This window comes from Zonotrichia albicollis, chromosome 3, assembly GCF_047830755.1.
Source record: "Zonotrichia albicollis isolate bZonAlb1 chromosome 3, bZonAlb1.hap1, whole genome shotgun sequence".
Taxonomy (NCBI): domain Eukaryota; kingdom Metazoa; phylum Chordata; class Aves; order Passeriformes; family Passerellidae; genus Zonotrichia; species Zonotrichia albicollis.
In genome coordinates, this window is record NC_133821.1 from 4,112,391 (window position 1) to 4,139,458 (window position 27,068).

Consider the following 27,068-nt stretch of genomic DNA (forward strand, 5'->3'; position numbering starts at 1 on the left):
TGCAACATCTGCTCACCTCAGAGCCCTGAATGAGCTTGTTTCCACATGGGTTTGTGTTGTTCAGAAGCACACAGAGCCTTGGGAAAGCAAAGGATTTACAGGGCAGGAAAGGCTTACTGTGAGCAAACTCTCTCCTCCTGGACTGAGAGTGTTTGATGTGCTGCTCCTCCTTATTCTGGTAATTCATCCTCGTCATTAGCTGCACTAATTATGCATCTTCTTTCCACAGCCTGCTTGAAATGAATCCCTGTGTGGAAACTTGTGCTGTTGGGGCCAGTAAAGAAGGAGGCAAAATGGATTCTGTTTACAGTCCATACTCCATTAGTGAATCCAGCTCTGCAATAGCAGCTGCTGAGGGTTTATAACATTTCCTTCTGCTTTGTTTCTGCCTGTGGTTACTCATGTTTGTTTCAGGGTGAAAGGTTTTGGCTTTTTATGGCCAAGCTCTGAAGCGTAGAAATATTCCTTGGGTTGTTTCTGCTCAGAGACTTCCATGTGGTTTTGCCAATATTCTATAGGAGCAATGCTGGAAAACTGGGAAATCATCACAGCCTGGTTTGGGTTGGAAAGACCTTAAAGCTCATCCAGTTCCAGCCCCTGCCATGGGCAGGGACACCTTCCAGGTTCCTCAGAGCCCCATCCAAGCTGGCCTTGCCAGCAAAAGAGAATTGAAAATCATGTTAAATGACAGAACTGCCCTTGTGAGCTCCCTGTATCCACTCTGAGCTATGAAATTCCTGCTTAAGGGCAAGTGACAACTGCTGTGTTTTCTTTAGCAGCATCAGGGCCTCTCTGCAGGCTGGTGTTCATGAGGGGTAAGACCCATGGCCTGATTTTATTCCTCAAAAATCCCTCCTTTCTGTCACTGAGCTCGAATCACTGTTATATTTGTGATGCACCTTTCATCCTTTCTGTTTGCTGACACGGGAGGCTGCAAGGCAGTGGATGAGCAAGTAATACAGGAAAGCCTTCAGGGAACAAAGGAGTGTTTCCTTCCCCAGAATAACAATGTCTGTGTGGGCTCTAGGAATTCCTCCTGGCTGGTGGCACTGCAGGCTGGGGCTTCTTGAGGATTGTGTAACCTCAGAACTTTTATCCCTGACCTTTTTGTACATTCCCAGAGTAAGCCACTCATTGTTTTATGTCTTTACTGGAGAGGCAGGAGGCAAAGGGGAGAGATTCAGGTGCTGAATCTGAAGAGGAGAGGTTTGTGAGCCTCTCTCTCTCCCTTCAGACAAGATCCACTGAACACACATCTCTGCTAATGGTTCTTACCTAACCTGCTCTTAAATCTCTCAGCAACACAGACTTCTCCCTCCCCAAGGGATCTTTTCCAGGACTTCCTACAGCTAAAGATTTTCCTAAAGTAATCTGGCTACTATTGGAGCACCTGCCTTCAAGACTGATTTATTTGGAGGTTTTTCTTGTTGTGATGATGGTGCTTCATGCTGTAAGATTGGCCCCTTGTCCCTGTCAGCTGCTTCTGCTCTTCACAGGTCTGTTTTCTTCCCCTTTTCCCTTTTTTCTTTTTTTTTTTTTTTTTGATAACTCTTGTTGCTATGGGCTGTCCTTAATTGTGCTTCATCTGTCTTTAACACCTGGATGTGCCCTGGTCTCATTGACAAGGTGGGGATTGGTCACAGATTGGACTCAATGATCTTGAAGGTCTTTTCCAACCTTAATCATTTTGTGAGTGTAAAACCAATCACCATGAGGGTGGAAATTAAAATCGTGGACATAAAGGAAATCAGATCCTTTATCTGCCATCAGTGCATGAGCAGTATTGGGGTCTCTGAGGGAAGAACCTTGCAGGATTGCTGCCCTGTGATCACAGAAAAAAAATGTTAATTTAAAGAAAGCAGCAGCACAGGAGTATCTGGGGGGCACTGAGGGTTTGAGAATGGTCCATTACAGTGCAAGATGCCATGAGGTCCCTTTGCACAGGGAAATGTGGCTGCAGCCACTGCTGTCCCCAAGCTGTGAGCACCCAGTAGGAGTTAACCCTGCTGAGAGGCTCCTTTCAGGCAGGGATTTCAAACGTGGAACAACCAGGTGGAAGATGCCACAAGCAAAGATTTCCCTCCTTCCCAGCCTACCTGGAGGGGGAACACCTGTGTTTTCCCTTTGCAGGAGCTCACAGGGAGGGGAATGAGGCCAGGAGAATGTGTTGAAAACAGGCATCTGTGGATCACACAGTGCTTTCATCCCTCATTAAAAAAAAAAAAAAAAACACAAGGTAAATCTAATTGAAACAAAGATCATCAAGTGTGTTCTTTTAATTAAAAAGAATGAGTTATAAATAATATCTTCCCTTTTTTCCTTCTCCAAGCAGGCAGCAATGCAGTGTGACACGTTTGGGTGCAAAAGTGACACTTTCACTCACAGAGGGAAGATGAGCCCTGACTGTGATCAGTGTGAGGCTGTCCTGGGCTGCCAACACGATGTGACATGTCCCTGTGCCCGGGCACAGCCTGTGTCACATCTGCTGGGCATGACAAGTGTCAGGGTCAAAGCAGTTCAGCACTACAGGGAGAAGATGTTTCTTCTTTTCACATCCTGTGTGGCTGAGCTGTCACCAAGGCCCAGCTCAGTGTCTGTCCCTCCTTGGTGTCTCTTTGTGGCTGCTGTGGCACATGTGGGACATAGCAGGAGATCTTTTCAGGAACTGAAACTTTGCTTGGGTCTGAGGGACGAGAACAACAAAATCCAGCCAAAATTCCATTTCCTTACTAATCTATCTCTGGACAGCAGCAAAGGCTTGTGGAAAAAACATAGGAAAAGGAGCTGCTATAGATTTATAGGCCCCCCTTGTAATGGGAAAGCTGAAGAGGAGGGTTCTCCTTCAGAAGCTGTAGTGATAAGACAAGGAGTAATGAAGGAGAAATTTAGGTGAGATGTATGAACAGAATTGTTCCCTGTGACGGTGGGCAGGCCCTGGCACAGGGTGCCCAGAGACGCTGTGGCTGCTCCTGGATCCCTGGAAGTGTCCAAGACCAGGCTGGCAGGGCTTGGCGCAATCTGGGATAGTGGAAAGTGTCCCAGCCTGTGGAAAGGGTGGAACAAGATGAGCTTTAATGTCCCTTCCCACCTAAACCACTCCGTGATTCTAAGAACTGTGGTGGATCCCTGCCCTTCTCAAATGGCCACAGCTCAGTGAGGCTCTCTAGGTTCACCCAAGTGGGGGAGCTGCTCCAGGAATGATCTGCTGCCACCTTTCCAGTGTGTCCTGGAAGCAGTTCCTGCAGGAAACCTCCAGCTGTTCTCTCTGCTTGCCATGTCTTGCTCAGTCCATGTGTTTGAGGCTGTTGTGCAGCATCCACATTCCTGGTCAGGACTGCAGCTTATCCCAGAATCCCAAGTTGGGTCAGGTTGGAAAGGATCACTGGAGGTCATCTGGTGCCACCTCCCTGCTCCAGCAGGGCCATCCCAGAGCACAAAGCACAGGGTTGTGTCCAGATCATTCTGGGATATCCCCAGTGAGGAGATTCCATCCCCTCTCTGGACAATCTATTCAGGGCTTGGTCACTGCACAGGGAAAAAGTTCTTCCTCATGTCCAGGTGGAATTTCATGGGAATCAGTTCCTGCCCATTCCTTTTCTCCTGTTGCTGGGCCCCCCCAGAGCAGAGCATGGTCCGTGCTCTGAATATCTTCCCAGGGAAGATATTCCTTCAGGAATAAATAAAGTATTAGATATTTGCCTTTTTACACAGAGGAAAAAGCAAAAGCTGGAAGGTGTTTTAGCTCCTGTCTTCCCCACTGTGAACAGTTTAAGACCTGTTTATGGGCAGAAATTAGGCAAGATGGAAATACCATTATCTGCAGAACACTGTGAAATTCAACAGACTTCAGAAAAGATAGGCAGTGTTTAAAAAAAAAATGTTTAAATGTGAGTTCCACATCAAAGGAGGAGGAGATTGGTTTACCTTCAGCAGCACCTTCAAATACAAAGTACTGCTCAGAGGGAGGGTAAACATGATTCTAGCACAAGTAGTCTTTAAAATAGAAGCTGATAAGCTGAACACCACAGAAAAATGACTCCATTGTGTGAATATCAAGTGGGTCCAGCAAACAGAAATGACCCGTGCTTCACAAATATTATTACTGCACTTGGCTCCCTCATGGCTCAATGCCCTGCTTATGATAAATGGCCTTGAAAAGCAGCATTTTTATTGAGTGGTTGGTTTGCTGAGCTCTCTGCTCCTTGCTGTGCTGAGGCAGGAATTGCTCATCACTCAGGGAACCCAACTCAGAACATAAAAGCAAGCCCAGCAAATCAAGGCAAGATCCTCCTAATCCTGCTCCTTTGTTTCCAGCAGCAGCTTTGTCCCCACAGTGCTCTCACAGGCTCTGGGATCTACAGCTGAAGGACTTTCTGAACCAGACACTCTCACTGTACATCCAGGGGATTTACAGTCACTCACCATTAATCTTTTTCTCCTCCACAAACTCACCCATGTTCTTTAGAAACTCAGGGAAGCTTGTGCCATCCAATAATATCCCTGCTCCATCTATAATTTTGTGCCCTCTAATTACATGTAGCTAAGCTGTTACATAACAATCCCAACCTGCCTGCCAAGGGGTGGAATTCGTAAGCAGGAGGGAATGAGGGGGGGAAAAAAGGCTTATAAACATCTCTGTGGCAAGATAATCTTATCTCAAAGCCTTTGTTCTTCAAGATTGCTCAGGGAGTTAATGTTTGTGGTTATGAAATATAGATGTGTTTGGAATAAGGGGGGGGTAAAAAGTAATAATGTTGTTTGCTGGAGGTACAGCTCAGCAGAAGGAATCCAGAGGAGAAGGATCTGGAAGCTCTTTGTAGAAGTGCTGCTGGGAATGAGAAGACTTGTGAGGATCAGCTCAGGGAAAGGAGGATTTGATCAGCTTCTGTCTGAAGAGTTGCTGGATCAAATTGAGAGATCAAATCACTGATCCATCAAACATGGAACTCTGCTTGCCAGCAGTTTGTCACTTTGTCCTTCAGAGGACATCCCACTGCCCCACAGCCTCCTGAGAAGGGCAGCAATGCACAAGCCTGCCCTGTGCTGTCAGAAATCACCCCCTCCCTCAGCCAGAAACAGCAGGAGAACCTGGATGGCCCTCAAGGTCCCTTCCAACTCTAATAATCCCAAAATTCTATGGTCCTATCCTTGATTTAGGAGTGGGATTCCCATATCCAGCCCTACTTCTGAGGCTGCAAAACCCCATCAGACCAGGACTCTGCTTGGAGATTTAGAAAGTGTGACGTGGGATCAGATTTAACTCTAAATACATTGCACAAACTTCTCCAGGCCCTCTAATCCCTCCTGGCTGCTCATTAAGAGCTTCCTTAATAACTTCCTGCTCCATGCAGCTTTACTGGATCTTTAAGAAATCAGGCAGTGCCTGGACTGCACCAAACCATGACATGTTTCTGGATTTCAGTTTGGGCCAAGTAAGGCCCCTCTTTAGAAGGATTCTTGGGTGGGAAATTTGCAATTTTGTCCTTCCTGCCTCCATACAGTCTTGGGATGGAAGGGACATGAAAGCCCATCCAGTTCCACCCCCCTGCCATGGGAAGGGACACCTTCCACTACCCCAGGTTGCTCCAAGGCCTGTCCAGCCCAGCCTTGGACACTTCCAGGCATAGGGAAGTCACAGCTCTCCTGTCAGGCTGCCAGTTGGAGCTGCAGGGACTTCAAATGAAGAATAATTCCCCAGGAAGGAAAAATGAAAAGATAGAACTTGCAAGCAAGAAGCACAGCTCCAAAACTGAAGGACATGGTAAAATGTAGGACTGCATTTGTCACCTCACAGGGCACATTCCTGTGCTTGAGATCCAAAAATGCTGAATTTGGGTTCATAACCCACAAGATATTCAGCTTCTCTTCATTCAAGAAGAACATGCTCATTCCAGCACTCTTGTCCTCTAGAGAATTGTCAAACAATATAAAAAGAAATGTATCCAATGGAGAGTGCCATCCTATTCCAGTTCAATATACCTGATATCAAGATAATGTTCCCCTTCTAAGACTATTTCAGCTTTCCCTTGTGGAGTCCAGCAGCATGTGAGTGTCTGCCTCACCCCAGTGGGCTCCTTGCTGTGGACATGCAGCTCCACCAACTTTATTCTCTTCATGGCCTCCTGCTTTAAAAAAATTATTGATAGGATGAGTTTTCTTCTGAGAACAGCTACACCCATCTCCTGCACACAGTCATCCAGCAGGCTCTGTCCTGTGATACGATAAATGCTGCCCAGGGGTTTGATGAGCAGCTGTGAGTGTGGGTGCTGATAGGAGGGTGGATCTCCAGTTTTGGGGCACGGTGCCACAACTCAGCTGTGCAGAGAGCACAAACACGATGATTCTCACTGTCCCTGTCCCAAGAAAAAACCTCTTGGCTGAGCAAATGGTGGTTTCAGCCCTAAGATCAACCAGGTGGCTCATTCTGCTGGGCTGAAGGCATTTGGGACTTGGCCATACACATGAGGCACTGACCTTGATGGGAAAAGGGGAAATACCTTCTTTTATTGAACTTTTAGGAAACAATGTAAAACCTAACAGGTCCTGCCCAGCCACTGTGACCTCAGTAAGAGCAGGAACGCTAAAAAGCAGAGTCTAAGCAAGGGAGAGTGAGTTTTAGCAGCTGTTCATGTAGAACAGCCAGCAGAAGGATGCAAAGGCAGCATCTTTGGATGGAAATTTGAAATGCAGAGGTGATTTTTAGCAACAAAAAGATCATTTGGGTACTACATCCCTCTCTGATGTCTGGGCAGTCAAGGAGCTCGTGGTACAACCTAGGAGAGACAATTGCACTGGTGTGTGGTATTTGCTGGGGCCCTAGGACAAAGGAGGAATTGAGAATCTGACTCCATGTTCTTAGAAGGCTAATTTATTATTTTATGATATTATATTAATGAAATGCTATACTAAAACTATACTAAAGTATAGAGAAAGAATACTTACCAAAGGCTTAACAAGATACTAAAAACTCATGACTGACTCCTCAGAGTCCTGACACAGCTGGATGGTGATTGGTCATTAAATAAAAGCAATTCACATGAAACAAATCAAACCTGTTGGATAAACAATCTCCACACCACATTCCAAAACAGCAAAATGCAGGGGAGAAAAATGAGATAATATTGGTTTTTTTCCTTTTTCTCTGAAGCTTCTCAGCTTCCCAGAAGAAGAAATCCTGGTAAAGGGATTTTTCAGAAAATATGACAGTGGCACTTGTGTGATGGAAAGATGATGACGGGAGCATCTCCCTGACAGGGAAAGGCTGAGGGAGCTGGGGCTGTTCAGCCTGGAGAGGAGGCGCAGCTGAGAGGGGCCCTCAGCCCTGGGTGTCCCTGTGTGCAGGGAGGGGCAGAGCAGGGCCCAGGCTCTGCTCCAGGGCCCAGCAATGGCACCAGAGCCACGGGCAGGGACTGAGCCCAGCAAGTTCCACCTGGACAGGAGGCAGAACTTCTTTCCTGTGCAGTGACCGAGCACTGAACAGGGACCAGAGAGGCTGTGGAGTCTCCTCACTGGGAATATTCCAGAACTGCCTGGACATTGTGAAAAATGCGTGTATTTTATGATTGGCTTTTTGCAAATATTAAAATGAATATTGGATGTGTTGTGTTAGAAAGTAATGCTGTATTAATTCTCCTAAGTCATGTGTTAAGTATAGTTTTCGGTTATAAATATGTTAAAATAGAAACTATACTATGTAAGATACTATTTTTAAAGAAAGGACTCGCAGCGAGATAGCAGCCACAGGTCACCTAAATCTTTCAGAGAAAAAGAATTTATTGCTCTCTTATCAGAAGAAACTAATTTCTTCCCACCTCGAAGGCACGATTAGGATTCGGAGGAAGAAATTTAGGATGACCAGACAGAATCCTGTATTTGAATGGAATTTATGCATCGTGTATGAAGTGTATGAATATGCAACAGGCTGTTGTTTTTAAGGGTTAATCCTTTGTTAATGGGTGTCTTTGTTCAGGCTTGTGCTGCCCAGGAAAGGTACCCAGACATCTGTAACTGTTTGTCTCTATTGTCTCATATTGTCCTAATCCAAACTGTCCAAGTTATTATTACTCTAATTGTATTACTATTTTATAACCATTTTATTACTATTAAACTTTTAAAATTTTAGAAACAAGTGATTGGTGTTTTTCACAGACATAACCCTGTGCTATGGCATGACCCTTCTAGAGCAGGGAGGTTGTACCAGATGGCCTCCAGTGGTCCGTTTTAACCTGACCCATCCTGGGGCTCTGGGAATTAGCGATTCTGGGATTTGGGAATCTGTGAGCAGTGCTGTGTTGTACAGTGGCTTGGCTGGTGAGTGTTGGTGACAGATGGAGAGGGACTTGGGACAAGAGCATGGAGTGGCAAAAGAGGGGGAACGGCTTCGCACTGCCAGAGGGCAGGGTTAAATGGGATATTGGGAAGAAATTGTTCCCTGTGAGGGTGGGGAGGCCCTGGCACAGGGCGCCCAGAGAAGCTGTCACTGCCCCATCCCTTGCAGTGTTCCAGGCCAGGTTGGACGGGGCTCGGAGCAATCAGGGATAGTGGAAGGTGTCCCTGCCCACGGCAGGGGACGGGATGAGCTGTAATGTCCCTTGTCCCCGTGGCCGGCCGCCGCGCCCCGCCCGCCACCGCCGCCCCTCACGGCGCGTGACATCACGCCCGTGTGACGTCACCGCCCAATCCCCTGGGCGGCCGCCGCTGACGTCAGGCCCCGGCCCCGGCGCGAGCGGACCGGGCTGAGCGAACGGGGCGGCGGCGGGAGCGCGAGCGCGGCAGGAGCGGGGTGAGCGCGGGCATGGACCGGACCGGACTGGGGGCTGCTGGGCTTTGGGGAATTTGGGATGGCGGGACCGCCCCGCTCCCGGCGCCACCGAATGAACGGGATGGGGGAGGGGCGGCTGTCCCGGCACCGCGCGGTCCCCTCCTCTGGGGACACTCTGGGGACAATTCGGGACCGGGACCGGCGGTTCGGTGCTCGTGGCGCTTTGGCGCCTCACCGCACACTCGCTGCGGACGGGCGGGTTTTGTTCGTGCCCGTCAGCCGCCCCGGCTCCGTGGTTTCATCAGCGGGGGCTGTGCCGGGTGAAGCGCCAGGGAATCGGGGAATGGTTGGGGTGGAAGGGACTTCAAAGATCCTCCCGTTCCAATCCGTGCCGTGAGCAGAGACACCTTCCACTGTCCCAGGGTGCTACAAGTCCCGTCCAAACTGGCCTTGGACACTTCCAGGGGTTCAGGGACAGCCACAGCTTCTCTGCAAGTTGTGCCAGCTCCTCTCCATGCTCATAGCCAAGAATTCCTTCCCAGCAGCCCAGCTAAACCTACTTTTTTAGGTTTAAAGCTGCTACCCCTTGTCCTGTCCCTCCATAGCTTGTACCAAGTCCCTCTCCAGTTCTCCTGGAGCCCCTTTAGGTGCTGGAAGGGGCTCTGAGGTCCCTTTGGAGTCTTCTCCTCTGCAGGTGAGCCCTCCCAGCTCTCCCAGCCTGGCTCCAGAGCAGAGGGGCTCCAGCCCTTGGAGCATCTCTGTGGCCTCCTCTGGACTCTCTCCAGCAGCTCCAGGTCCTCCTGCTGTTGGCCAGATCTGGAGGCATCTCTGCAGGTGGGGTCTCACCTGAGAGGGGCAGAATCCCCCCTCCCCTACTGCCCACTGCCCAGGACACACTGGACATTCTGGACCTTCCTTACCTCTTCCAGGAGTTTCACGCTGTTCAGCGGCTGCGTAATCTCCTTTTTTTTTTTTTTTTTTTTTGTTTATTTTTGGCGGCTGAGGTCAGGTTCCCAGCAGGTCCCTCACGGCTCGGGCTGACGTCTCCTCTTGCAGAGGGGCTCGGCCTCACGCCGGGCCGTGCGTCACCCCTGGGACAGGAGCCCTGCATGTGTCAAGGTTATTCCAGCTGAGCTTGGCCAGCAGCTCCCTGCCAGGGGGAACAGCTCCAGCCTGGACACCCTGGCACATCCCTCCTGCCAGGGGACACCGGCAGGGACGCAGAGTCCCATCCTGAGGGGTTTCAGAACCAGAGGAATTGCCAGCAGGGAATGTGAGATGCATTTGGGTCCAGCTATCCAGGCAGCAGTCCCTGGGGTTGAACTGAGATTATCCCTAAGTTGTTGCAGCTTGAGTGCTCCCAAATGCAGGGATCTGATGGAGTTTCCACTTGGGCACAGCAGAGGCTTTCCTGTGGCTTGTGCTTCATCTTCTGGATGCCCAAGGAAGGTGCTGTCTCACTCCTCAAGCTCTTGATACAGTTGGGAAAATTAGAGGAGCCTCCCAAGCAGAAGCAAATCTGCAGGTCTGGAGCAGAAGCTTTGTGGTTTGGAGCCAACTGGGAGTTGAGAACTTGGAGCTCAGTGAGTTGGTGTGGACCATGTTCCCGAGGATGTGGCTGGGAATCTGCAAGATCCTGTGCCCTGCACAGTCCCTTAATTTTCTTTGAAAGAAGCAAGTTCTGGATTCTTTGGTTTAGCTCCCTGGAGGGGCACCCTGTGGCATCCCAGCAGCTGTGCAGCCCCAGAGATCCTGTGGGAGCTCTGGGGTTTGGTTTGGCCTCTTTTTCCTCCCTCTCTCCCATTTTCTTTGAAGCTTGCAGTGGGACTTTCCAGACAAAGCCCATGACACTCTTATCTTTCTTGTCATCGTGACATTTTATTAATAACTAATTTACAAGAGCTGCTGGTTTCCATAAACATTTCTGACTTTTATGTGAGCAACAGGTGTTGCTGGTTATGTAACACCTTGGAAACCTCGCAGAGGATCAGCAGCTGGCAGTTCACTCACTAAATGTCATTTTATGAATGTCTCTTTTTTTTTTTCTTTATTCCCTCTTTTCCCTCTCCCAGTGCTTTAATCTTCTTACAAACCCCAGAAATTTCCTGCTATCCCAGGCAGATTATTGTTCATTGGAACACGTGTTTGCTCTCTGCTAATCTTTTTGCACTGCCACTAATTAATTTAAACTCTGTCCTTCAGCCATGACCTGAGGCTGGCTGCTTCTGGGACTTGGAGGAGCAGCTTGTGCACCTTCAGAGCCCTTTCCCTGCCTATCCCAAACTTCCAGGCATTTCAAAATCAAGCAGGAGAGAACAGTGAAATCCCTGGCTGCTGCTGCTGCTCTCACACGCACTTTTTTTTTGGTTTTTTTTTCCTTAAGGTGTGGGACAACTCCTACTCTCTGCCAGGTTTTGATTGGCTTTCCAAAGAGGCAGTGTCCTATAAATTGCCTTCTCTGCTCTGCTTCTGCCTTATCACCAGCTGAGGCCCAGGTGAGTACAGGACAGGGAAAATTCCAGCTGCAATCCCATTGCCTAATCCTTGAAATTACCTTTGGTTATTGGTTTAAATCACTGGGGTGGGAGAAATAACTTTGATGTTTCAAGATAAAACTTCCTCATTTTGCTAGCACTTTGTAATATCAGTTTGAGTTGATAAATGAGATCAGGGGCTGAGAAACTATTCAGAAGGGGATGTGGGAGGGGGTTTGAAAATATATTGTGGAATTATGGAATGGTTTGGGTTGGAAGGGATCTTAAAGCTCTTCCTGTTTCATGAGCAAGGACACCTTCCATTATAGATTTTATCTATATATTATATAGATGATATTTTCCTCTTCAGTTCCCAACAGAACAGAAGTATTCCTCTCTGGGATAGTAAAAAGGGAAGCCTGTATAAAATATAAGTTACTTTACATCTGTTAAATTAATTTTTTGTACATGTTCAGGGCTGTTAATAATTCCTGGAAGTTAATTAAGGTGAAAAATTTGGATCTGGGAGAATGGGCTTTCCTGTATGAGTTGCTTTTGCAAGTTAATCACTGTGTGGGGCTGACTTCAGCTATTTGGGGAAGTGTTTTTAAGGCATAATATTGATTTCTTTATATATCTGTGCATTAATGGCAACTTTAGTAGCCAGTCACACCTGTTTTTTCCCCCCCCTTTGTATTTGAAATAAAAATAAATGCCATCAGTGGGGGTTTTTGCAGCAGCTCTGCTGCCTGGCTGTTTCAGTTCCTGGTATAAAATGCATTTACTGTTCTGAGTCAGACCTGGGAGTAAATTTTCAGCTTAAGCCTTTGTGGTTTCACTCTAAGTATGTTTGCAAAAACCAGTCCAGTCACTGGGAAACCAATTTTAGTCACAGCCAACTTTTGTTTGTACTTTTCAAAGCTCAAAATGCTTTTTCAGGTACTTGGAGTGGAAATTTTTTGTCACACAGACCAGTGAGTCTCTCTCAGTGCTGGAAGATTTTATTCTTCAATGCTGAAATAGGAAGGGATAATCATGAGAGCTGATGCCTGGGTCTGTGTCCAGATGGAATTTGGGTACTTCCAAGGATGAGCACTCCCATCACCTCTCTGGGCATCTCAGACCGAGTCTTTTTGATCAGTTTAAATGTATTTTTTTAATAATGCCATTTAATGAGGCTGTCTTACTAGACAATATTTAGCAAATCTGTATTTAAATAGCAGAACTCCCTCAAGTACCAGAACATTCTCTCAGTCACATACAGGTGACTGAGAAGTGAAAGGAACACCCACATGAATCACTTGTTTGCTTTTCTCTGCAACTGGAATTCATCTGCAGCAATGAACTGCTGCAATTTCTTGTGGAGAGCTTCCATCTACCTGACTCTCCTTTTTAGAATATATGCCCCAAGAAAGGATTTGACAGGGTAACCCCATCAGGCAAGTTTGAAATATGCTTTCATCTGGGAATTTACATATTCTAGATCCTTGTGAAACAGTTAAAAATGTTCAGAGGGGATAAGGAAAAAATGACTGGCTGTGCCTTGAGGATTTTATTTGAGAGAATTAAATTTGCACCACAGAAATGACCAGCTGTGGCTGCAGGTGTTATTTATTTGGGGTACTTTGCATTTCCTTCTGCAATATGAAAGATTTGGAGAGCAAGAACCCAAACTTGAATGCAGCACAGGGTAAATTATAATTATGTGAAATAATTAGGACATTTTCCTGAGGACTGGCTAAGCCCTGCCACTCCTCTGTTTGCTTTCTGGATATTGTCCATCCTGAGTGTTAAATCAGAGTAAATCTCCCTTTTTTTTCAAGATATTTCCTGTTGCCTCCTTGGCTCAGCTGCTCTTGCTGATGCAATCCTGAGGAGTTTTGCTTATTCACAGCAGCCTGCAAAACTTCCACTCCAAACGTGGCATCACAGCAGCTTGGCTTTATTCTGTATTTATCCTTCAAATCACACTTCCGAGTGAAATTTAAAAAAAAAGTTTAAACTTGAGCTTTACAGCATTCTCCCTGCCCATTTTTCTGGACTGTGGATATTTTCCTGAGCTCACTCCAGGGAATACATTACCTCTGCTCATGTTACATCCCAGGCTGCTTTCAGCCCTTGCTTGGCACAATCCCTCAGCTCTGGGATGGCATCAAATTCCTCTGGACCCCTGCAGAGTTTTCCCTTTTAGCAGAGTGAGTTTTCCCTTTTAGCAGAGTGAGTTTTCTCTTTTAGCAGAGTTTTCCCTTTTAACAGAATTTTAAAAGCTGTTTAATGAGGTTGAATCACTTGTGACTCATCTTTTGTGTCTCTCCTCACAGCACACCTGAAAGGGGAAGATGCCAGTCATCAGGAACCTGGGCAGAGCTGCCAGCCAGCTGCTGCAGAGCTCTGGCTGTGGCTGTGGGGTGTCCCTGGTGCCCGTCAGGGCCATTGGGGTGTCCCCACGCCAGGTGGCCTCCGACGCCAGCTTCCACTCGGTGACGTTCTCTGAGTCGGACCATCCCCGGGTGCTGATCACAGGTCAGCACTCCTGGCACAGCTGGGTTCCTGCTTCTCTGCTGAGCTTTCCCACTGCTCTCCTCCCTCCCCAAAGGGCACAGTTCTGGAAGCAAAAATACCCCAAATATCCTGGAATTGGGATGATCTTTGCCATCAGAGTCCTGTGTGAACTTTCCTGTTTTAATTCCAGAACTCTTCTAAAACCAGTTCCTTGAGAAAAAAATGTAAAAGCTTCCTGACTCTTCTCAGAACATCATACTAATTCTTGATGTGATACAGATAATAATGGAATTCTGCATTGTGACCCCCCCTTTTCCTCTGATTTTTGTCTCTTAGGTGGTCTTGGCCAGCTCGGGGTGGGACTTGCAAAGCTGCTGAGGTGGGTCACCATTCCCTGGCTTGCCGTCAGTGAGGAATTCCAGCAACAGTAGTCTGGAAAGTTGTTTATAAAAGAAATCCTATTTTTCAAATGCTGTTTTTGTCTCCTTGGCTTTGTAAATAACATTAATAGCTGGACTTGATGATCTTAAAGGTCTTTTCCTTAATGATTCTTAATGATTCTATAATTAAATTTTCACCATCATTTTATTTGTCCCTCCTGTGCTTGCTGTGGGTTCCTGACGTATTTTCTGCGTGTCCATTGGACATAATTCCCAAAATAGCAGGATTTTGTCTGAGGGACTGTCTGCTGAGTTGTTTGCTTCCTAAATGGGAGTATTCAGAGTCTGAACCCTCAGAGTTTTCCTTCTTTTTCCTTCTCCTTTTCCCCACCTCAAGCACAGTTACCTCCTTTTTTTTAATGACATCTTTTCAAGAAGTGTGAAATGCTCCAAGAGCTCTCCCTGATCCATGTCCTTGTCCATATCCAGCTCAGCTCCAGTTTATCATTTGCTCACAGTCTCTGCTGGAGGGAGTTTAGACCAAGATTAAAAGCAAGCAGACTCACTGCACTCAACACTGTAGCAGTTTGAACATTTTCTACCATTTCTATGATATATTTTTAAATTATGCAAATAATGGGAGGCCAGAATGTTCTCCAATGCCCCCAGATCTGCTCTCTCCAACAGCCTTGTGTTGATTAGCACAAGGTCACAATTTCTCTCTTCTAATTGCTTAGTTGATATAAAAGTAACTGCAGCTACAACAATCCCAGTGGCTTTTTGTTGTCTGCAGGGGAGTAAATTATCCCTGGGTAAAATTTTCAGTAAGAAAAGTGTAGGAAAGTCTCTTTTCCCAACATATTTTCACTTTCTAAAAAATTTCTCTATCCTCATGCAGAGCTTGACTTCTGCTAGAAGTATTTGATAATTTTTTAAGATGCTGGGTTGATATTTAAAGGATTGTTGGGGTGTTTTTTTGTTTAGTGCAGTAACTGATTTTATTGTGGAAAATGTTGTTCCTCTGCTATTGCTCCTGCAAAACAAAATAGCAACTGATGGATTATCTCGAAAAGCTGTGGACTCACTGTTCCCTGTGGGTATTTTTACACAGGAAACGCTTTGGAAAGAACAATGTGATCTTGTCTGACATTAGAAAGCCTGCAGATAATGTTTTTTATAGTGGTAAGTGACTGGGGAAGCACATGGAAAAAAAAATCCTTGACTTTACCTCTGATATTCATAAACTAATTATCAAAGTGATAAGTGGATTACACTGACAAGCAGCTTTTCAAACCTTTTGCATAATGCCTCTCTGCTTTCAAATCTTGCCAAGATGTTGGTTTCTTCTCTTATTCCCTTTTCCTAAATATTTCTTTTTGCATTTTTTCACTGCAAAGAGAAATATTTAGGAAAATATTTCTCTTTGCAGTGAAAAAATGTGCCACTTTTCCAACTCAAATAACTATTTGAGGCACCTTGTACTCCTGCTGTAAAAAGAGGTGCTTTTATTCTTTTGGAGGGAGGAGGTTGGAAATGAAACTTTTGCTGTGTTTTTACATGCTCAAGGAATTTTTATAATGAGGTGGATATAGAGTAGGATTTAAGACTCTTTGTGCTTCTGCTGAAAAAGAATTGCTTTTATTCTTTTGGAGGAAGGAAGTGGAAATGAAACTTGTGCTGTGTTTTTTCATGCTCAACGAATTTTTACTATGAGGTGGATATGGAGCAGGATTTAAGACACCTTGTGCTCCTGCTGAAAAAGAGGTGCTTTTATTCTTTTGGAAGGAGGAGGTTGGAAAGGAAACTTGTGCTTTGTTTTTACATGCTCAAGGAATTTTTATAATGAGGCAGCTATAGAGTCAGATTTAAGACTCTTTGATTTTCACTGGGAACTTACGAAAACTTTTCCTCAACCTTGCTGTTTAGTGATGTATTTTAAGTGGTAGAAACAGCTGCCTGAGCTTCATGCAGAACCTTCCTTCCATCCATTCCTGACATCCAATTTCCCACTGCTTCCACCTCCTGCAGGTCCTTTCATCTTCGCAGATATCTTGGACTACAAGAACCTGCGGGAGATCGTGGTGAACAACCGCATCACGTGGCTGTTCCACTACAGCGCCCTGCTCAGCGCCGTGGGAGAGGCCAACGTGCCCTTGGCCAGGGCTGTCAACATCACTGGTGTGTGCTGGGTTTGAGGGCTTAAAGCTGTGTCAGGGCAGGTTTGGAAAGGTTCTTCCCCAGAGGGTGTCTGGCGTTGGAACAGCTCCCCTATAGGAATGTGCTCCCTGTTGGCGGAGGGACAAAAGTGTCTTTTGTCTTTCCCCTCAAAAAGGAAAGAAGGCCAGTAATTTCTTGTAGCCATATTTTCTGAAAAATCCCTCTGCCAGGATTTTTTCTCCTGAGAAGCTGAGAGGCCTCCGGAGCAAAATGTAAACAATGATTATCTGCTGCTGTGGAATGCAGCAGATGGTCTGTGATTGGTCTCATGTGGTTGTTTCTAATTAATGGCCAATCACAGTCTGGCTCTCTGACTGTCTGGTCAGTCACAAGATTTTCCTTTCTTCCTTTTCTTCCTCTTCCTTTTCTTCCTCTTCCTTTTCTTCCTTTTCTCCCTCTTCCTTTTCTCCCTCTTCCTTTTCTCCCTTTCTTCCCTTCTGATGAAATCATTTCTTCTATTCTTTTAGTATAGTTTTAATATATCATTTATTTTTAATATAATATATATATAGCATAAAATAATAAATCAGCCTTCTGAAACATGAAGTCAGCATTCTCTTCTCTTATCCTGGGACTCCTGTGAACACCACCACAGTTTCTCTCTTCAATTAGGTGAAAAAAAAACTTCACAGGACCTTAGGGACTTAACCTCAAACTTAAGGAGAGCTAATTGGACAGAAGCCAAAATATCCCTCTTGGGCAATTTACTAGAAAAAGAAGAGAACAAAGAAACTAATCACTTTTGTAAGGTGTTTTACTAAAAACAAGAACCTCTTGCCCTTGGCTTGGTTTTTCTCTGTTTGTTATTTTGCTTTTTATTAAACCTTTTTGTTTCCAACACTGCAACAGAAGCCATCCTGCTGATTTTTCTGCCTCTAAGGGTAGCTGAGCTACCTTAGGTATGTTATAGACCTCCAAGAGCTTATGAGACCTAGATCAAGGAGGCTCCTCTAACACTCCCCAGTGAATGGTGACATTCCCAAGGCTGCCAGAGCTCCAGGAGTGTTTGGACAATGCTCAAAGGGTGGGATTATTGGGGTGCCTGTGCAGGGCCATGGATGATCTTGATGGGTGCCTTCCAGCTGAGAACATTCTATAATTCTCACAATGGCTTGAGAAAGCAGAAATATTCTGATAAATCCTATTGTTTTGTTGTGGTTTTTTCCCCAGGTTTACACAATGTTCTGGATATTGCAGCTGAGCATAATTTGAGGCTCTTTGTTCCAAGTACCATTGGAGCCTTTGGACCCACCTCTCCTCGAGATCCAACTCCTGATCTCTGCATTCAGAGGCCAAGGACAATCTATGGAGTCTCCAAGGTCCACGCTGAGCTCATGGGAGAAGTGAGAATTTTTTACTTTATTCATTTCCTAAAAGATCTGATAGGACTTCACTGAAACAAGTTTCCCAGAGAAGTTGTGGCTGCTTCTGGATCCCTGGAAGTGTCCAAGGCCAGGCTGGACAGGGCTTGGAGCAAACTGGGATAGTGAAAGGTGTCCCTGTCCTTGCCAGGGGTTGGAATGTTCTTTAAGTTCTCTTCCAACCCAAGCCATTTCATGATTCTATGATTGGAACATCATTGCTTTTGTCAGATTCCCCACTCATTCTTTCCCCCATTTTTCCTTAATTCAGGCTTTACTACTCAGCAATAGTCTGAGGCAGCTCTGAAGGTCAAACATCTTTTCGGTTTTGTTGGGAAAAGCACAAAGCATGGGGAGCTGGCAAACAGCTGAGTTTCAGTGTCATTTCTTTCCCTGTTTTTTATGGCTTTGGCCTCTGTGCCAGTGTGAATGGCACTGCAGAAAGGACAGTGCACAAAGCCTTGTGACAGCAGGTACACAGTGATGACTTTTTGCTCCTCCTCTACAAAAAAAAAAAAAACTTAAAGTCCAAGTCTTGTGAGTCTGTACATGCACAACTTCTCTTCTGGCTTTGTAGTTATTTATAAACAACATTTTTAAAGCTGATATTTTTATATCAGTTTCCAGGTCTGAGGTCTGTATTATCCTGGAAAGTCTCACAAACTTGAGAATGTTTATTTTGTGAACATTGTACACCCTACATGAGTAGCATGACAATCCATGTCAAAGATCAAAGATCTACCAATGTGGAAGTGAGCTGGAAAAGGACAAGCAGGGAGATCAGCTGCCAGGCAGGGAATGGGCATTGTTCAATAATTCTATTCCTTTCATCCCTGTCCTGGGACAGCTGAAGGTTCATCCTGGGTCAGATTTTTCCTGTGAAACCAGAGGGTGTGTGACCAACCCTTGGTGTGTAACTCTGTGTTTCTGCTCCCTCCCCAGTACTACCACTACCGCTACGGCCTGGACTTCCGCTGCCTCCGGTATCCAGGGATCATCTCTGCTGATTCCCAGCCTGGGGGGGGAACAACTGGTGAGTGACTGGGGCATGACAAGAGGGCTGGGGAGGACTTTTCACAGGGACATGGAATAACAGGATAAGGGGGAATGGCTTCCCACTGCCAGAGGGCAGGGATGGATGGGATATTGGGAAGGAATTGTTCCCTGTGAGGTTGCCCAGGGAAGCTGTGGCTGCCCCATCCCTGGAAATATTCAAAGTCAGGATCAATGGGGCTTGGAACAACCTGGGATAGCAAGAGGCATCCCTTCCCATGGCAGGGGATTAGAACTCAATGATCTTTAAGCTCCTATCCAACCCAAACCACTCTGTGATTTCATGATGAATATCTCACAGTCCTGCTGCCAGATTTGAGACAGGCGACTTCGGGGTTGGTCTGAGGTTTGTTGACTCTCATGAAGTGCACAAAACATATCATACACATCCATTATCCTCTTCCCCAGATTATGCTGTCAAGATTTTCCATGATGCCATAAAGACTGGCAAGTTCAAGTGTTACCTGAGGCCAGACACCCGGCTGCCCATGATGTACATCGACGACTGCCTGAAGGCCACGCTGGAGATCATGGAGGCCCCTGCAGAAGCCCTGACCATGAGGACCTACAACATCAGTGCCATGAGCTTCACTCCTGAGGAGCTGGCCCAGGAGGTGCAGAAGTATGTCCCTGAGCTCCAGATGACCTACAACGTGGATCAAGTCAGGCAGGCCATAGGTTAGTATCCTCCCTGGCAGCAGGTAAGAAAAAACATCATCGGGCTGAAATAAAGTCTCTTGTCTTTTTAGGAACTGACAAATTGCTCCTGTGCAGTTCAAGCCTTATGGTTCAAAATTCAGCTTAGTAATGATGAAACATCTCAAACTTCAGAGAGATTTTTCCTAAACCTCACCTTTCTTGGTTCTTTTTCTTTTTTCTCCCTGCAGCTGACAGCTGGCCCATGAACTTCGACGACAGCAACGCCCGCAGGGACTGGGGTTGGAAACATGACTATGACCTCCCTGAGCTGGTGACCACCATGTTTAGCTACCTTGGGTCTGACTCTAGGGTTGCCCAAGCTAACTGAAATGCTTTCAGATGTTTCCAGATTTCCACAGAGGACCAGGAAGAAATGGCTGCATTTTAGTTTCTAATTTTCTGAGTCTTAGAGCATGTCAGTTGCTAATTTTCATAAGTAGTGGCAGAGTTGGGCAGAAATGTCCTGTAGCTGGAATGTCCTTTAGATAAACAGCAGCACTGGGTGCTGTCCCCAACACAGCACTGCTGACAAACACAGAGTTCTTGAACTTTCACACTTAGGGAAAAACACCAAAATAGCACTTACTCCTGGCTGATGGCTCTCCAATCATTCCTGCCTCTTCCTTGGCAAACAAGTGGGATAGCATTGTCCAACTTTCAGGCATATCCCAAAAAGCTAACAATAGGTTTTGCTTTTTCCTGGTGGAGGATGTTAGGTTGCAGCAAGAACCTTTTTACTCTTTGCTTACAAGAGAGACATCAGAAGAGCTGTTTCGTGTTTCCAAATTGCAGGGGATGTTGCAATTCTAGTTTGAAATCAAACTTTGCTCGATAGCTCCTATTTATATCTCTCTTTAGTGCTGTCTAAGCATACACTTTTCTATACTTAGGGCACACAGCGTAGCATTCTTATGATGATGCTGCTTATAAATGTGAAGTGGAATAGGACTTGAATTCTCATCATGCTTTAAAAAAAACCCAGGGTTTACAAGCAGAGCTTTGTCCTGTTCTCTGCAAGTGCCGCTGCCTTCAGTGCAGCCTCGGAGGGAGAGCTGAAATCTGAAGAGCTGTTCCATGGATGTGAGTCTGGGTGGGATTTTAGGGAGGCTGGGTTTTTAGCAGTACTTTTGGTTCTCCCAGTTGTTTGGAGTCTCTTCACAGTGTCACATTGCCTGGAACAAGTTTTAAAGGTGGGCTGAGGATGGAGCCTTACGGTAGAGTCAGGTCAGCCTTGGAAATCTTTCCCATTCACCCCATTTTCCACGTGCACTGTGTTTGTAGATGCTGTTTATATGTAACTCATACCCTTTTATTCTTCAGAGAGGGATCCAGAAGCTGAAACCATCTTCTAGCTACAGCTAAGGGCTGTTCTGCTCGTTGAGTTTCATGCACAGGAGATTCTGGGATGAACAAGGGAGTTTTAGTAGATGTGTGAGAGGAAGAGGTGTCAGTTCAAAAGCTACTTAGGAGACTTCAGGAAATGACAGACTGGAGAGACAGGAAAGGTATTGTAGGTAAAGTACCAGTTTCCATGGATGTGAGTCTTGAGCTGTTAGCTACTCCAGCTGAGAAACAGCCTCTGGGAGCTTTGGACTTTTATTTTTTTCAAAGAAAAAATACCTTTCATTTTCAAAATGACTGGAAATTCCCTACAGGAAGCTCTCCTTTCTTTTTTTTTTTGGTTTTTTTTTTTTTGGTGTTGTATACTCCAGTAGTGTGTGTAGGTAAAAATATTCAAGTATTTTTTTGTTTGTTTGTTTTTTGCCTACAACTTGATTGCTCTGTTTTCTGTGACGGTGCTTTGGTGGTTGTGTCTGTTGTGTTCTCCGTAACCCTGCCCTGATCAGACTTCTGTCTCTTTGTGCAGGAGTTCTCCTGCAGGGAATATGTTTCCTCACAAAAGTAACCTTCCAGTGAAGATTCTTTGGTGAAACCCAATTATTTGAAACATTTGTTACACTTGTATCTCTTGGTTTTGTATGTATTTTACCCTTTCATCTGTGGGCAAAGTAGGAATTTCCCAGGTATTTAAGCTCAAGGGTCGTGGCTGTTACTGAAACATTTTTATATTGTTTACATTGCTGAAAGGACAAATTTTTTAAATTTTGGCCACTTTGTAACTCTCACGTAGCTCAAGTGTAATTTTTGGCTCAATGGGAGGTGAAGTGGAGCCGCCCCTTCCCACCCTCTAAGGAGAGACTGGCTGGACTTTGTCCTCTGCCCAAAAGGATGGGATCCAGACTGGATTGTCTCCCAGGGACCTGGAGCCAGCAGATGAAGGGCTGGAAAGGAGCTGAAGTGTCTTGTCCACTCCTCAGTGCCTCTGTTCCACTTTTGGGAAGTGTAAATTAAAGAGTTTTTGATAATGGGTCTCACTCCATGTCCTTACATCAGTCAGAGTCCTGGGGTCTGATCCCCTCACCCTCATTCTCAGCTCCAGTTTCATTGGAGTCAGCAAGAGTGAGGAGCAGGAATGTTCTTTCTTCTGAAACACTGTCCTTGGTGGTGGAATTACACAAAAGCCTTGGAACAGGTGTCATGGCAAAGGTGGAATTCAAACCTATGGCATTTTGGACACAGTTTTGTTTTTCCTGCCAAGCTGTTACAGGCCTCATTTAGGAGCAGCCATTTAAGCAACTTAATTTTTTTCAAATTTGAAATAAACCATGTTCCTATAGAGAGTGGTCTGGAGTAAACTGTTGTGACAATCAGGGAATATTATTAAATGTGTCTGCAAGGTCTGCATCCTGTTTGAAAGTCTCATTTCCAATCTCACCAATGATCTGTATTTTTTCCCTCCCATGTTTTCCACATTAACTTGTTATGATGTCACTTTTTTTTTTCTGTATTAAACCAACTTGATGTGGTGCAAAATATCTACCTTTTTCTACCAGTTGGAAGTTTGACTTCTGGGCAGAGACTTTCCTCATGACACTTGAGCACTGTGTCTGTTAAGTTACTTATTCAGGACAAAAAAAAATTAAATAAAAAGGTTGTTAAGAATATTTTTTCAACTATTGTTAGTTGTGGATGATGCCTACTTTAATAAAATCCTTTGCAAATGGATCCTGGGTTTGTCATTGGTTGGAGAAGGTGGGAAAAGTGACATGGCCAGGAGGGAAGAGCCCTGCAGGCTGAGTCAGCAGCTGGGGTGTTAAACGTGGCATCGATGCTTGGAGTAAATGAAGTCACAGGGAGGGTTTGTAAAGTGAAAATCCACATGGAGCAGCTGGGGAGAGTGCAGAGGAGGCCATGGAGATGCTCCAAGGGCTGGAGCCAGGCTGGGAGAGCTGGGGCTGCTCACCTGGAGAAGAGAAGGATCCAGGGAGAGCTCAGAGCCCCTTCCAGGGCCTAAAGGGGCTCCAGGAGAGCTGGAGAGGGACTGGGGACAAGGGATGGAGGGACAGGACACAGGGAATGGCTTCCCACTGCCAGAGGGCAGGGATGGATGGGAAATTGGGAAGGGATTCCTGGCTGTGAGGGTGTTGAGGCCCTGCTGGGCCCCCATTTCTGTGTCTGAGCAGGTCCTGCCTCCAGGTGTTGCACAACATGTGATGGGTCAGCAAGAGAAGCTTGGCTGAGGAGATGACACCTTTAACTTCCCACAGCCCCACCCTGTCTCCCTAATCCATGGATAAACCCTCCCTGCCGGTGAAAGGAGGCCTTGCCCTCCTCCCACACCTCGGCTTTCCAATGATGGGAACATCTGACGGAGAGAACATTCCTCCTGACAATGGGAATCTCTGGTGGAGAGAACATTCCTCCTGACAATGGGAACCTCTGGTGGAGAGAACATTCGTCCTGACCGCAGTTCGATGACTAACGTGGCCACGGTGCTTCTGAGGGTGTTGCTCTTCCCAGCTGCTCCTCTTTGATCCTTGGTCTGGATCTTGTTGAGTCCTATTTGAGACAAGCCCAGTCTGGCTTTTAGAGGTGCCAGAGGTGATGGAGCTGCCTCCAGAGCTGCTGCAGCTGGAGCCAGATTGGGAGAGCTGGGGGTGCTCACCTGGAGAAGGGAAGGATCCAGGGAGACCTCAGAGCCCCTTCCAGTGCCTAAAGGGGCTCCAGGAGAGCTGGAGAGGGACTTGGGACAAGGGATGGAGGGACAGGACACAGGGAATGGCCTTAAACTGAAAGATGGTGGGTTTAGATGGGATATTAGGAGGAAATTCTTGGCTGTGAGGATAGTGCAGTCTGGGCACAGGTTTCCCAGAGAAGCTGTGGCTGCCTCATACCTGGATGTGTCCAAGGCCAGGTTGGATGAAACTTGGAGCTGCTTTCTTCTCTTGGCTGTTTAAGACATCAGACTGGTGCAGGAAGAGGAGGAAGCTCCTTCCCTCAGTGGAAAGGTGTGAGGGATGTGGGGGATTAACCCCTGTGCTTTTGGAAAACCCCTCCTGCTGCTCCTCAGATTGGAATCAAGCTCCCATCTCTTTGTCAGGAGCTCTGCATTCCTGCAGGGAAAAGAAGTTGGGCCCAGAGAAGTGAAGAGAGAAGAGCATCTGGGTTATCCAGAGGGAAATCCAGGGGCTGGGATCCCCACCTTGCAGCCCCCTCCCCACACTCAGTGTTTCAGCCAGGCCTGGTGGCTTTCCTGCCCTGCTGCAGGCAGGTTGTGTCTATTTTAGGGAACATCAGCTGACATTTGCCCTTCTCCTGGAGCCTCAGGCAAGACAAATGCTCTCCAAGCTATTTCTGGCTTCATACCATAACTGTATGTGGTCCTAAATTCCCCGTGGGACTGAGTGTCTGTGGCATGCTGGGGCTGAGGGGCAGGGAGGGGGCAGCTCCTGGAACAAACCCAGGGATTTCAGGATGGCTGGGATGACACAGAGCAGCTCAGAGCTGGCACACACAGCTGTGGAGATCCAATTCAAAAGGCATTTATGCCTCAGCAGCACCATTATGGAAGATAAATCTGGACTGGGCACTCTCCTCTCAGCCAGGAGAGAAAGTTGTTTCCTGCCCTTGTTTCTGCAACTGTGAGCAGTTCAGGAAGTTTTCCTGCCCCTAAAGTCCTTGTGCTGCCTCCTGGAGCTCCTGAGAACATGCAGCATACAGGTTAATGTTCACTTTTGAGAGGATTTAAACTTTTTAACCAAAAATATAAACAGTCTTTTGCCCTCTCCCCCCATTCCATAAGGACTCCCAGAGCAAAAAAGACCTAGGATACAGGATAATACTTCTGACCTCAAGCAGAGCTTTGATATCCCAGTTTGGAAAAGAGAAGGCTCCAGAGAGACCTGAGAGCATCTTCCTGTAGCTAAAGGGACTCCAAGAGAGCTGGAGAGGGACTTGGGACAAGGGATGGAGGGACAGGACACAGGGAATGGCTTTCCACTGCCAGAGGGAGGGGATAGATGGGATATTGGGAAGGAATTGTTGTCTGGGAGGGTGGGGAGGCCCTGGCACAGGTGCCCAGAGAAGCTGTGGCTGCTTCCAAGACCAGATTGGATGGGACTTGGGGCAGCTTGGGATAGTGGAAGGTGTCCCTGCCTATGGCAGTGGGTGGAACTGGATGCTTTCAAATTTCCCTTTCAGCACAAACCATTCCATGACTCCACAATTCTGTGAACCCTTCCACAGGTGAATGTGAAGCTGAATGGAAAACTGGGCTGGGAATGCATCCTCAGGAGCTTCCCTGATGAGCTTTGGACCAGTCCTAAAATAGAGGAGGCTCTTGGCAGGGCTCCAAGGACACCAATGGTTTTTGGGCATGGCGGGGGTGTTGCTGCCAGGGTGATGTCACCTCACCTGCGTGATGCAACAGGTCACACACCTCTCCAGCCTTTCCACTATTCCAGGTTAAAGATCTGTCACCAGCAGAGCTGTTGCAAAAAGGATGAGTCAGAGGACAGAAAGTAAAGTCCAGAGTTCATCCCCTTTGACCCTACCAGGCCCAAAAGTTCCCAGATTTGGTGCGTTTTTAAAGCTCTTCTTCCTGGACCCTTGTGATACTGAGAGACTCATAGGAGGTTTAGGAAAAATCCTTACCTTTCTAGTCCTTGTAATTTTAAGGGAAAAGTTATCTTCTAGAAATTAATATGAACCATATGAGCTCCAAAATCTGTAATTAATTTTTCAGACAGTTGAGTTTTAATATTTTATCACTATTTTATTTATAATAATTATTTATCTTATTATCGTGCTTAGTTAATGGGATCAGTTTTTCACTATATCCACAGCAATATTCCTTTGGTAAATACAGGAATTACACCATAATTGCTCAGATACAGCTTGCCAACATGTCCTAATTTATGATAAACTGCTAAAATGACATTTTTTATAGGGAACCTATCACAGAGTGTCTGAGTGTGTTTGGCTGTATACAAACACCACCCTAAGGATGTTGTTTAATGGGATAAGTGGTTTATTGAGCTCCAGCTCTAGGGCAACTTGGTTTGGTGTGGATTTATGATTGGTGTGGGTGTCTAATATTGAAATAAAGTATGTTCCTTTGACCTGAGTCCAGCCCCCTCCTGGAGGGCACACATGGACTTCCACACTTGACCCAGCTGCGCTTGCCTTTGGGGAAGGAAAAAGGAGGAAAGGTCAATAAATTGCTCATTTATTTTTTTGTGTGTTTTTTCCATGGTTAGGTGTGGTTTAAGCAGGTCTGAAGTTGAGGCAGGGATGAAGAGATGTCACACTTGGCCTTGTTGGAAGAAAATATACTTTGGAAACCAGGGATAACTCCAATTCCTCCTGCAATCTTTCCCCACCCCAAGATAGTGTGGAAGCTGACACAAAAAACAAATAAAAGTAATTCCAAGTTGAGTCAGAGCAGAATTTGCCAGAACAGAAAGTGGCAGGAGGAGGAGGAGAAGGGGTCAGTGAGGTGCAGATCCTGCTCATCCAAGCCCAGGTCTGAGCACAGAAAGAGAGAATGGAATATCAGCATTAAGGTGGGAACAAACCTTTCAATCATCAAGTCCAGCCTTTGACTGGATCCCATAATTCCCACTGAACCACATGGGAAGAATCTTCTGGTTCCCCTCACCACCTCTCCTCTCACTTCTCCATGAATTTTACCACCTCCATGGAAAGCAGAGGACTTGCAAAACTCTAACTGGCACAGGGCATACCTGGAAGTTTGTTGAGCTGTTTTTAATATGCTGTCTGGCTGAGGAGCTGTCAAGAAAACAGCAACACTTCCATCCATCCATCCATCATCCATCCATCCATCCATCATCCATCCATCCATCCATCCATCCATCCATCCATCCATCCATCCATCATCCATCCATTGCCCTGTCCCTTGACCAGGAGCAGCAGGGTCCCTCTGGGCACCCATGGGTGACAGAGCAGATGTTTGGGTGCCGATGACCCCGGGGGTGTTTGCTCTGTTGGCAGCGTGTCCCGGGATCAGTGCCAGGAGCAGATTTCCCACCTCCAGCCTTCCTGCCTGGCAACAGCAGCTGGGCCCATTGACCTGAGATCATCCTGAGCCTCTGGGGGACATTTCCCACCCATCCCTGAGCACGTAGGCCTGGCAGTGACCCCAGGCCCTCAGCTGGCAGGAGACTGAGGCCATCAGGGTCAGCCTTCCATAGGAATGGTGGCACCTCAGTCCCTGGGGATACACCAGAGCCCTCTCCAGACAATGTCTCTGTGCAAGGGC

General features: G+C 46.4%; 1 protein-coding gene across 1 annotated transcript; it reads left to right on the top strand.

Annotated features, from left to right (window-relative positions):
• Positions 1-8,636: 8,636 nt before the first annotated feature.
• Positions 8,637-22,513, top strand: LOC102069482 (L-threonine 3-dehydrogenase, mitochondrial). Its single transcript, XM_074536494.1, has 10 exons — positions 8,637-8,782; positions 11,145-11,256; positions 13,557-13,758; positions 14,074-14,116; positions 15,229-15,299; positions 16,146-16,295; positions 17,505-17,677; positions 18,638-18,728; positions 19,157-19,426; positions 19,636-22,513. The coding sequence occupies exons 3-10, from the start codon at positions 13,575-13,577 to the stop codon at positions 19,773-19,775; spliced, it is 1,122 nt and encodes a 373-aa protein (XP_074392595.1). The 5' UTR covers positions 8,637-8,782; positions 11,145-11,256; positions 13,557-13,574; the 3' UTR covers positions 19,776-22,513.
• Positions 22,514-27,068: the final 4,555 nt, after the last annotated feature.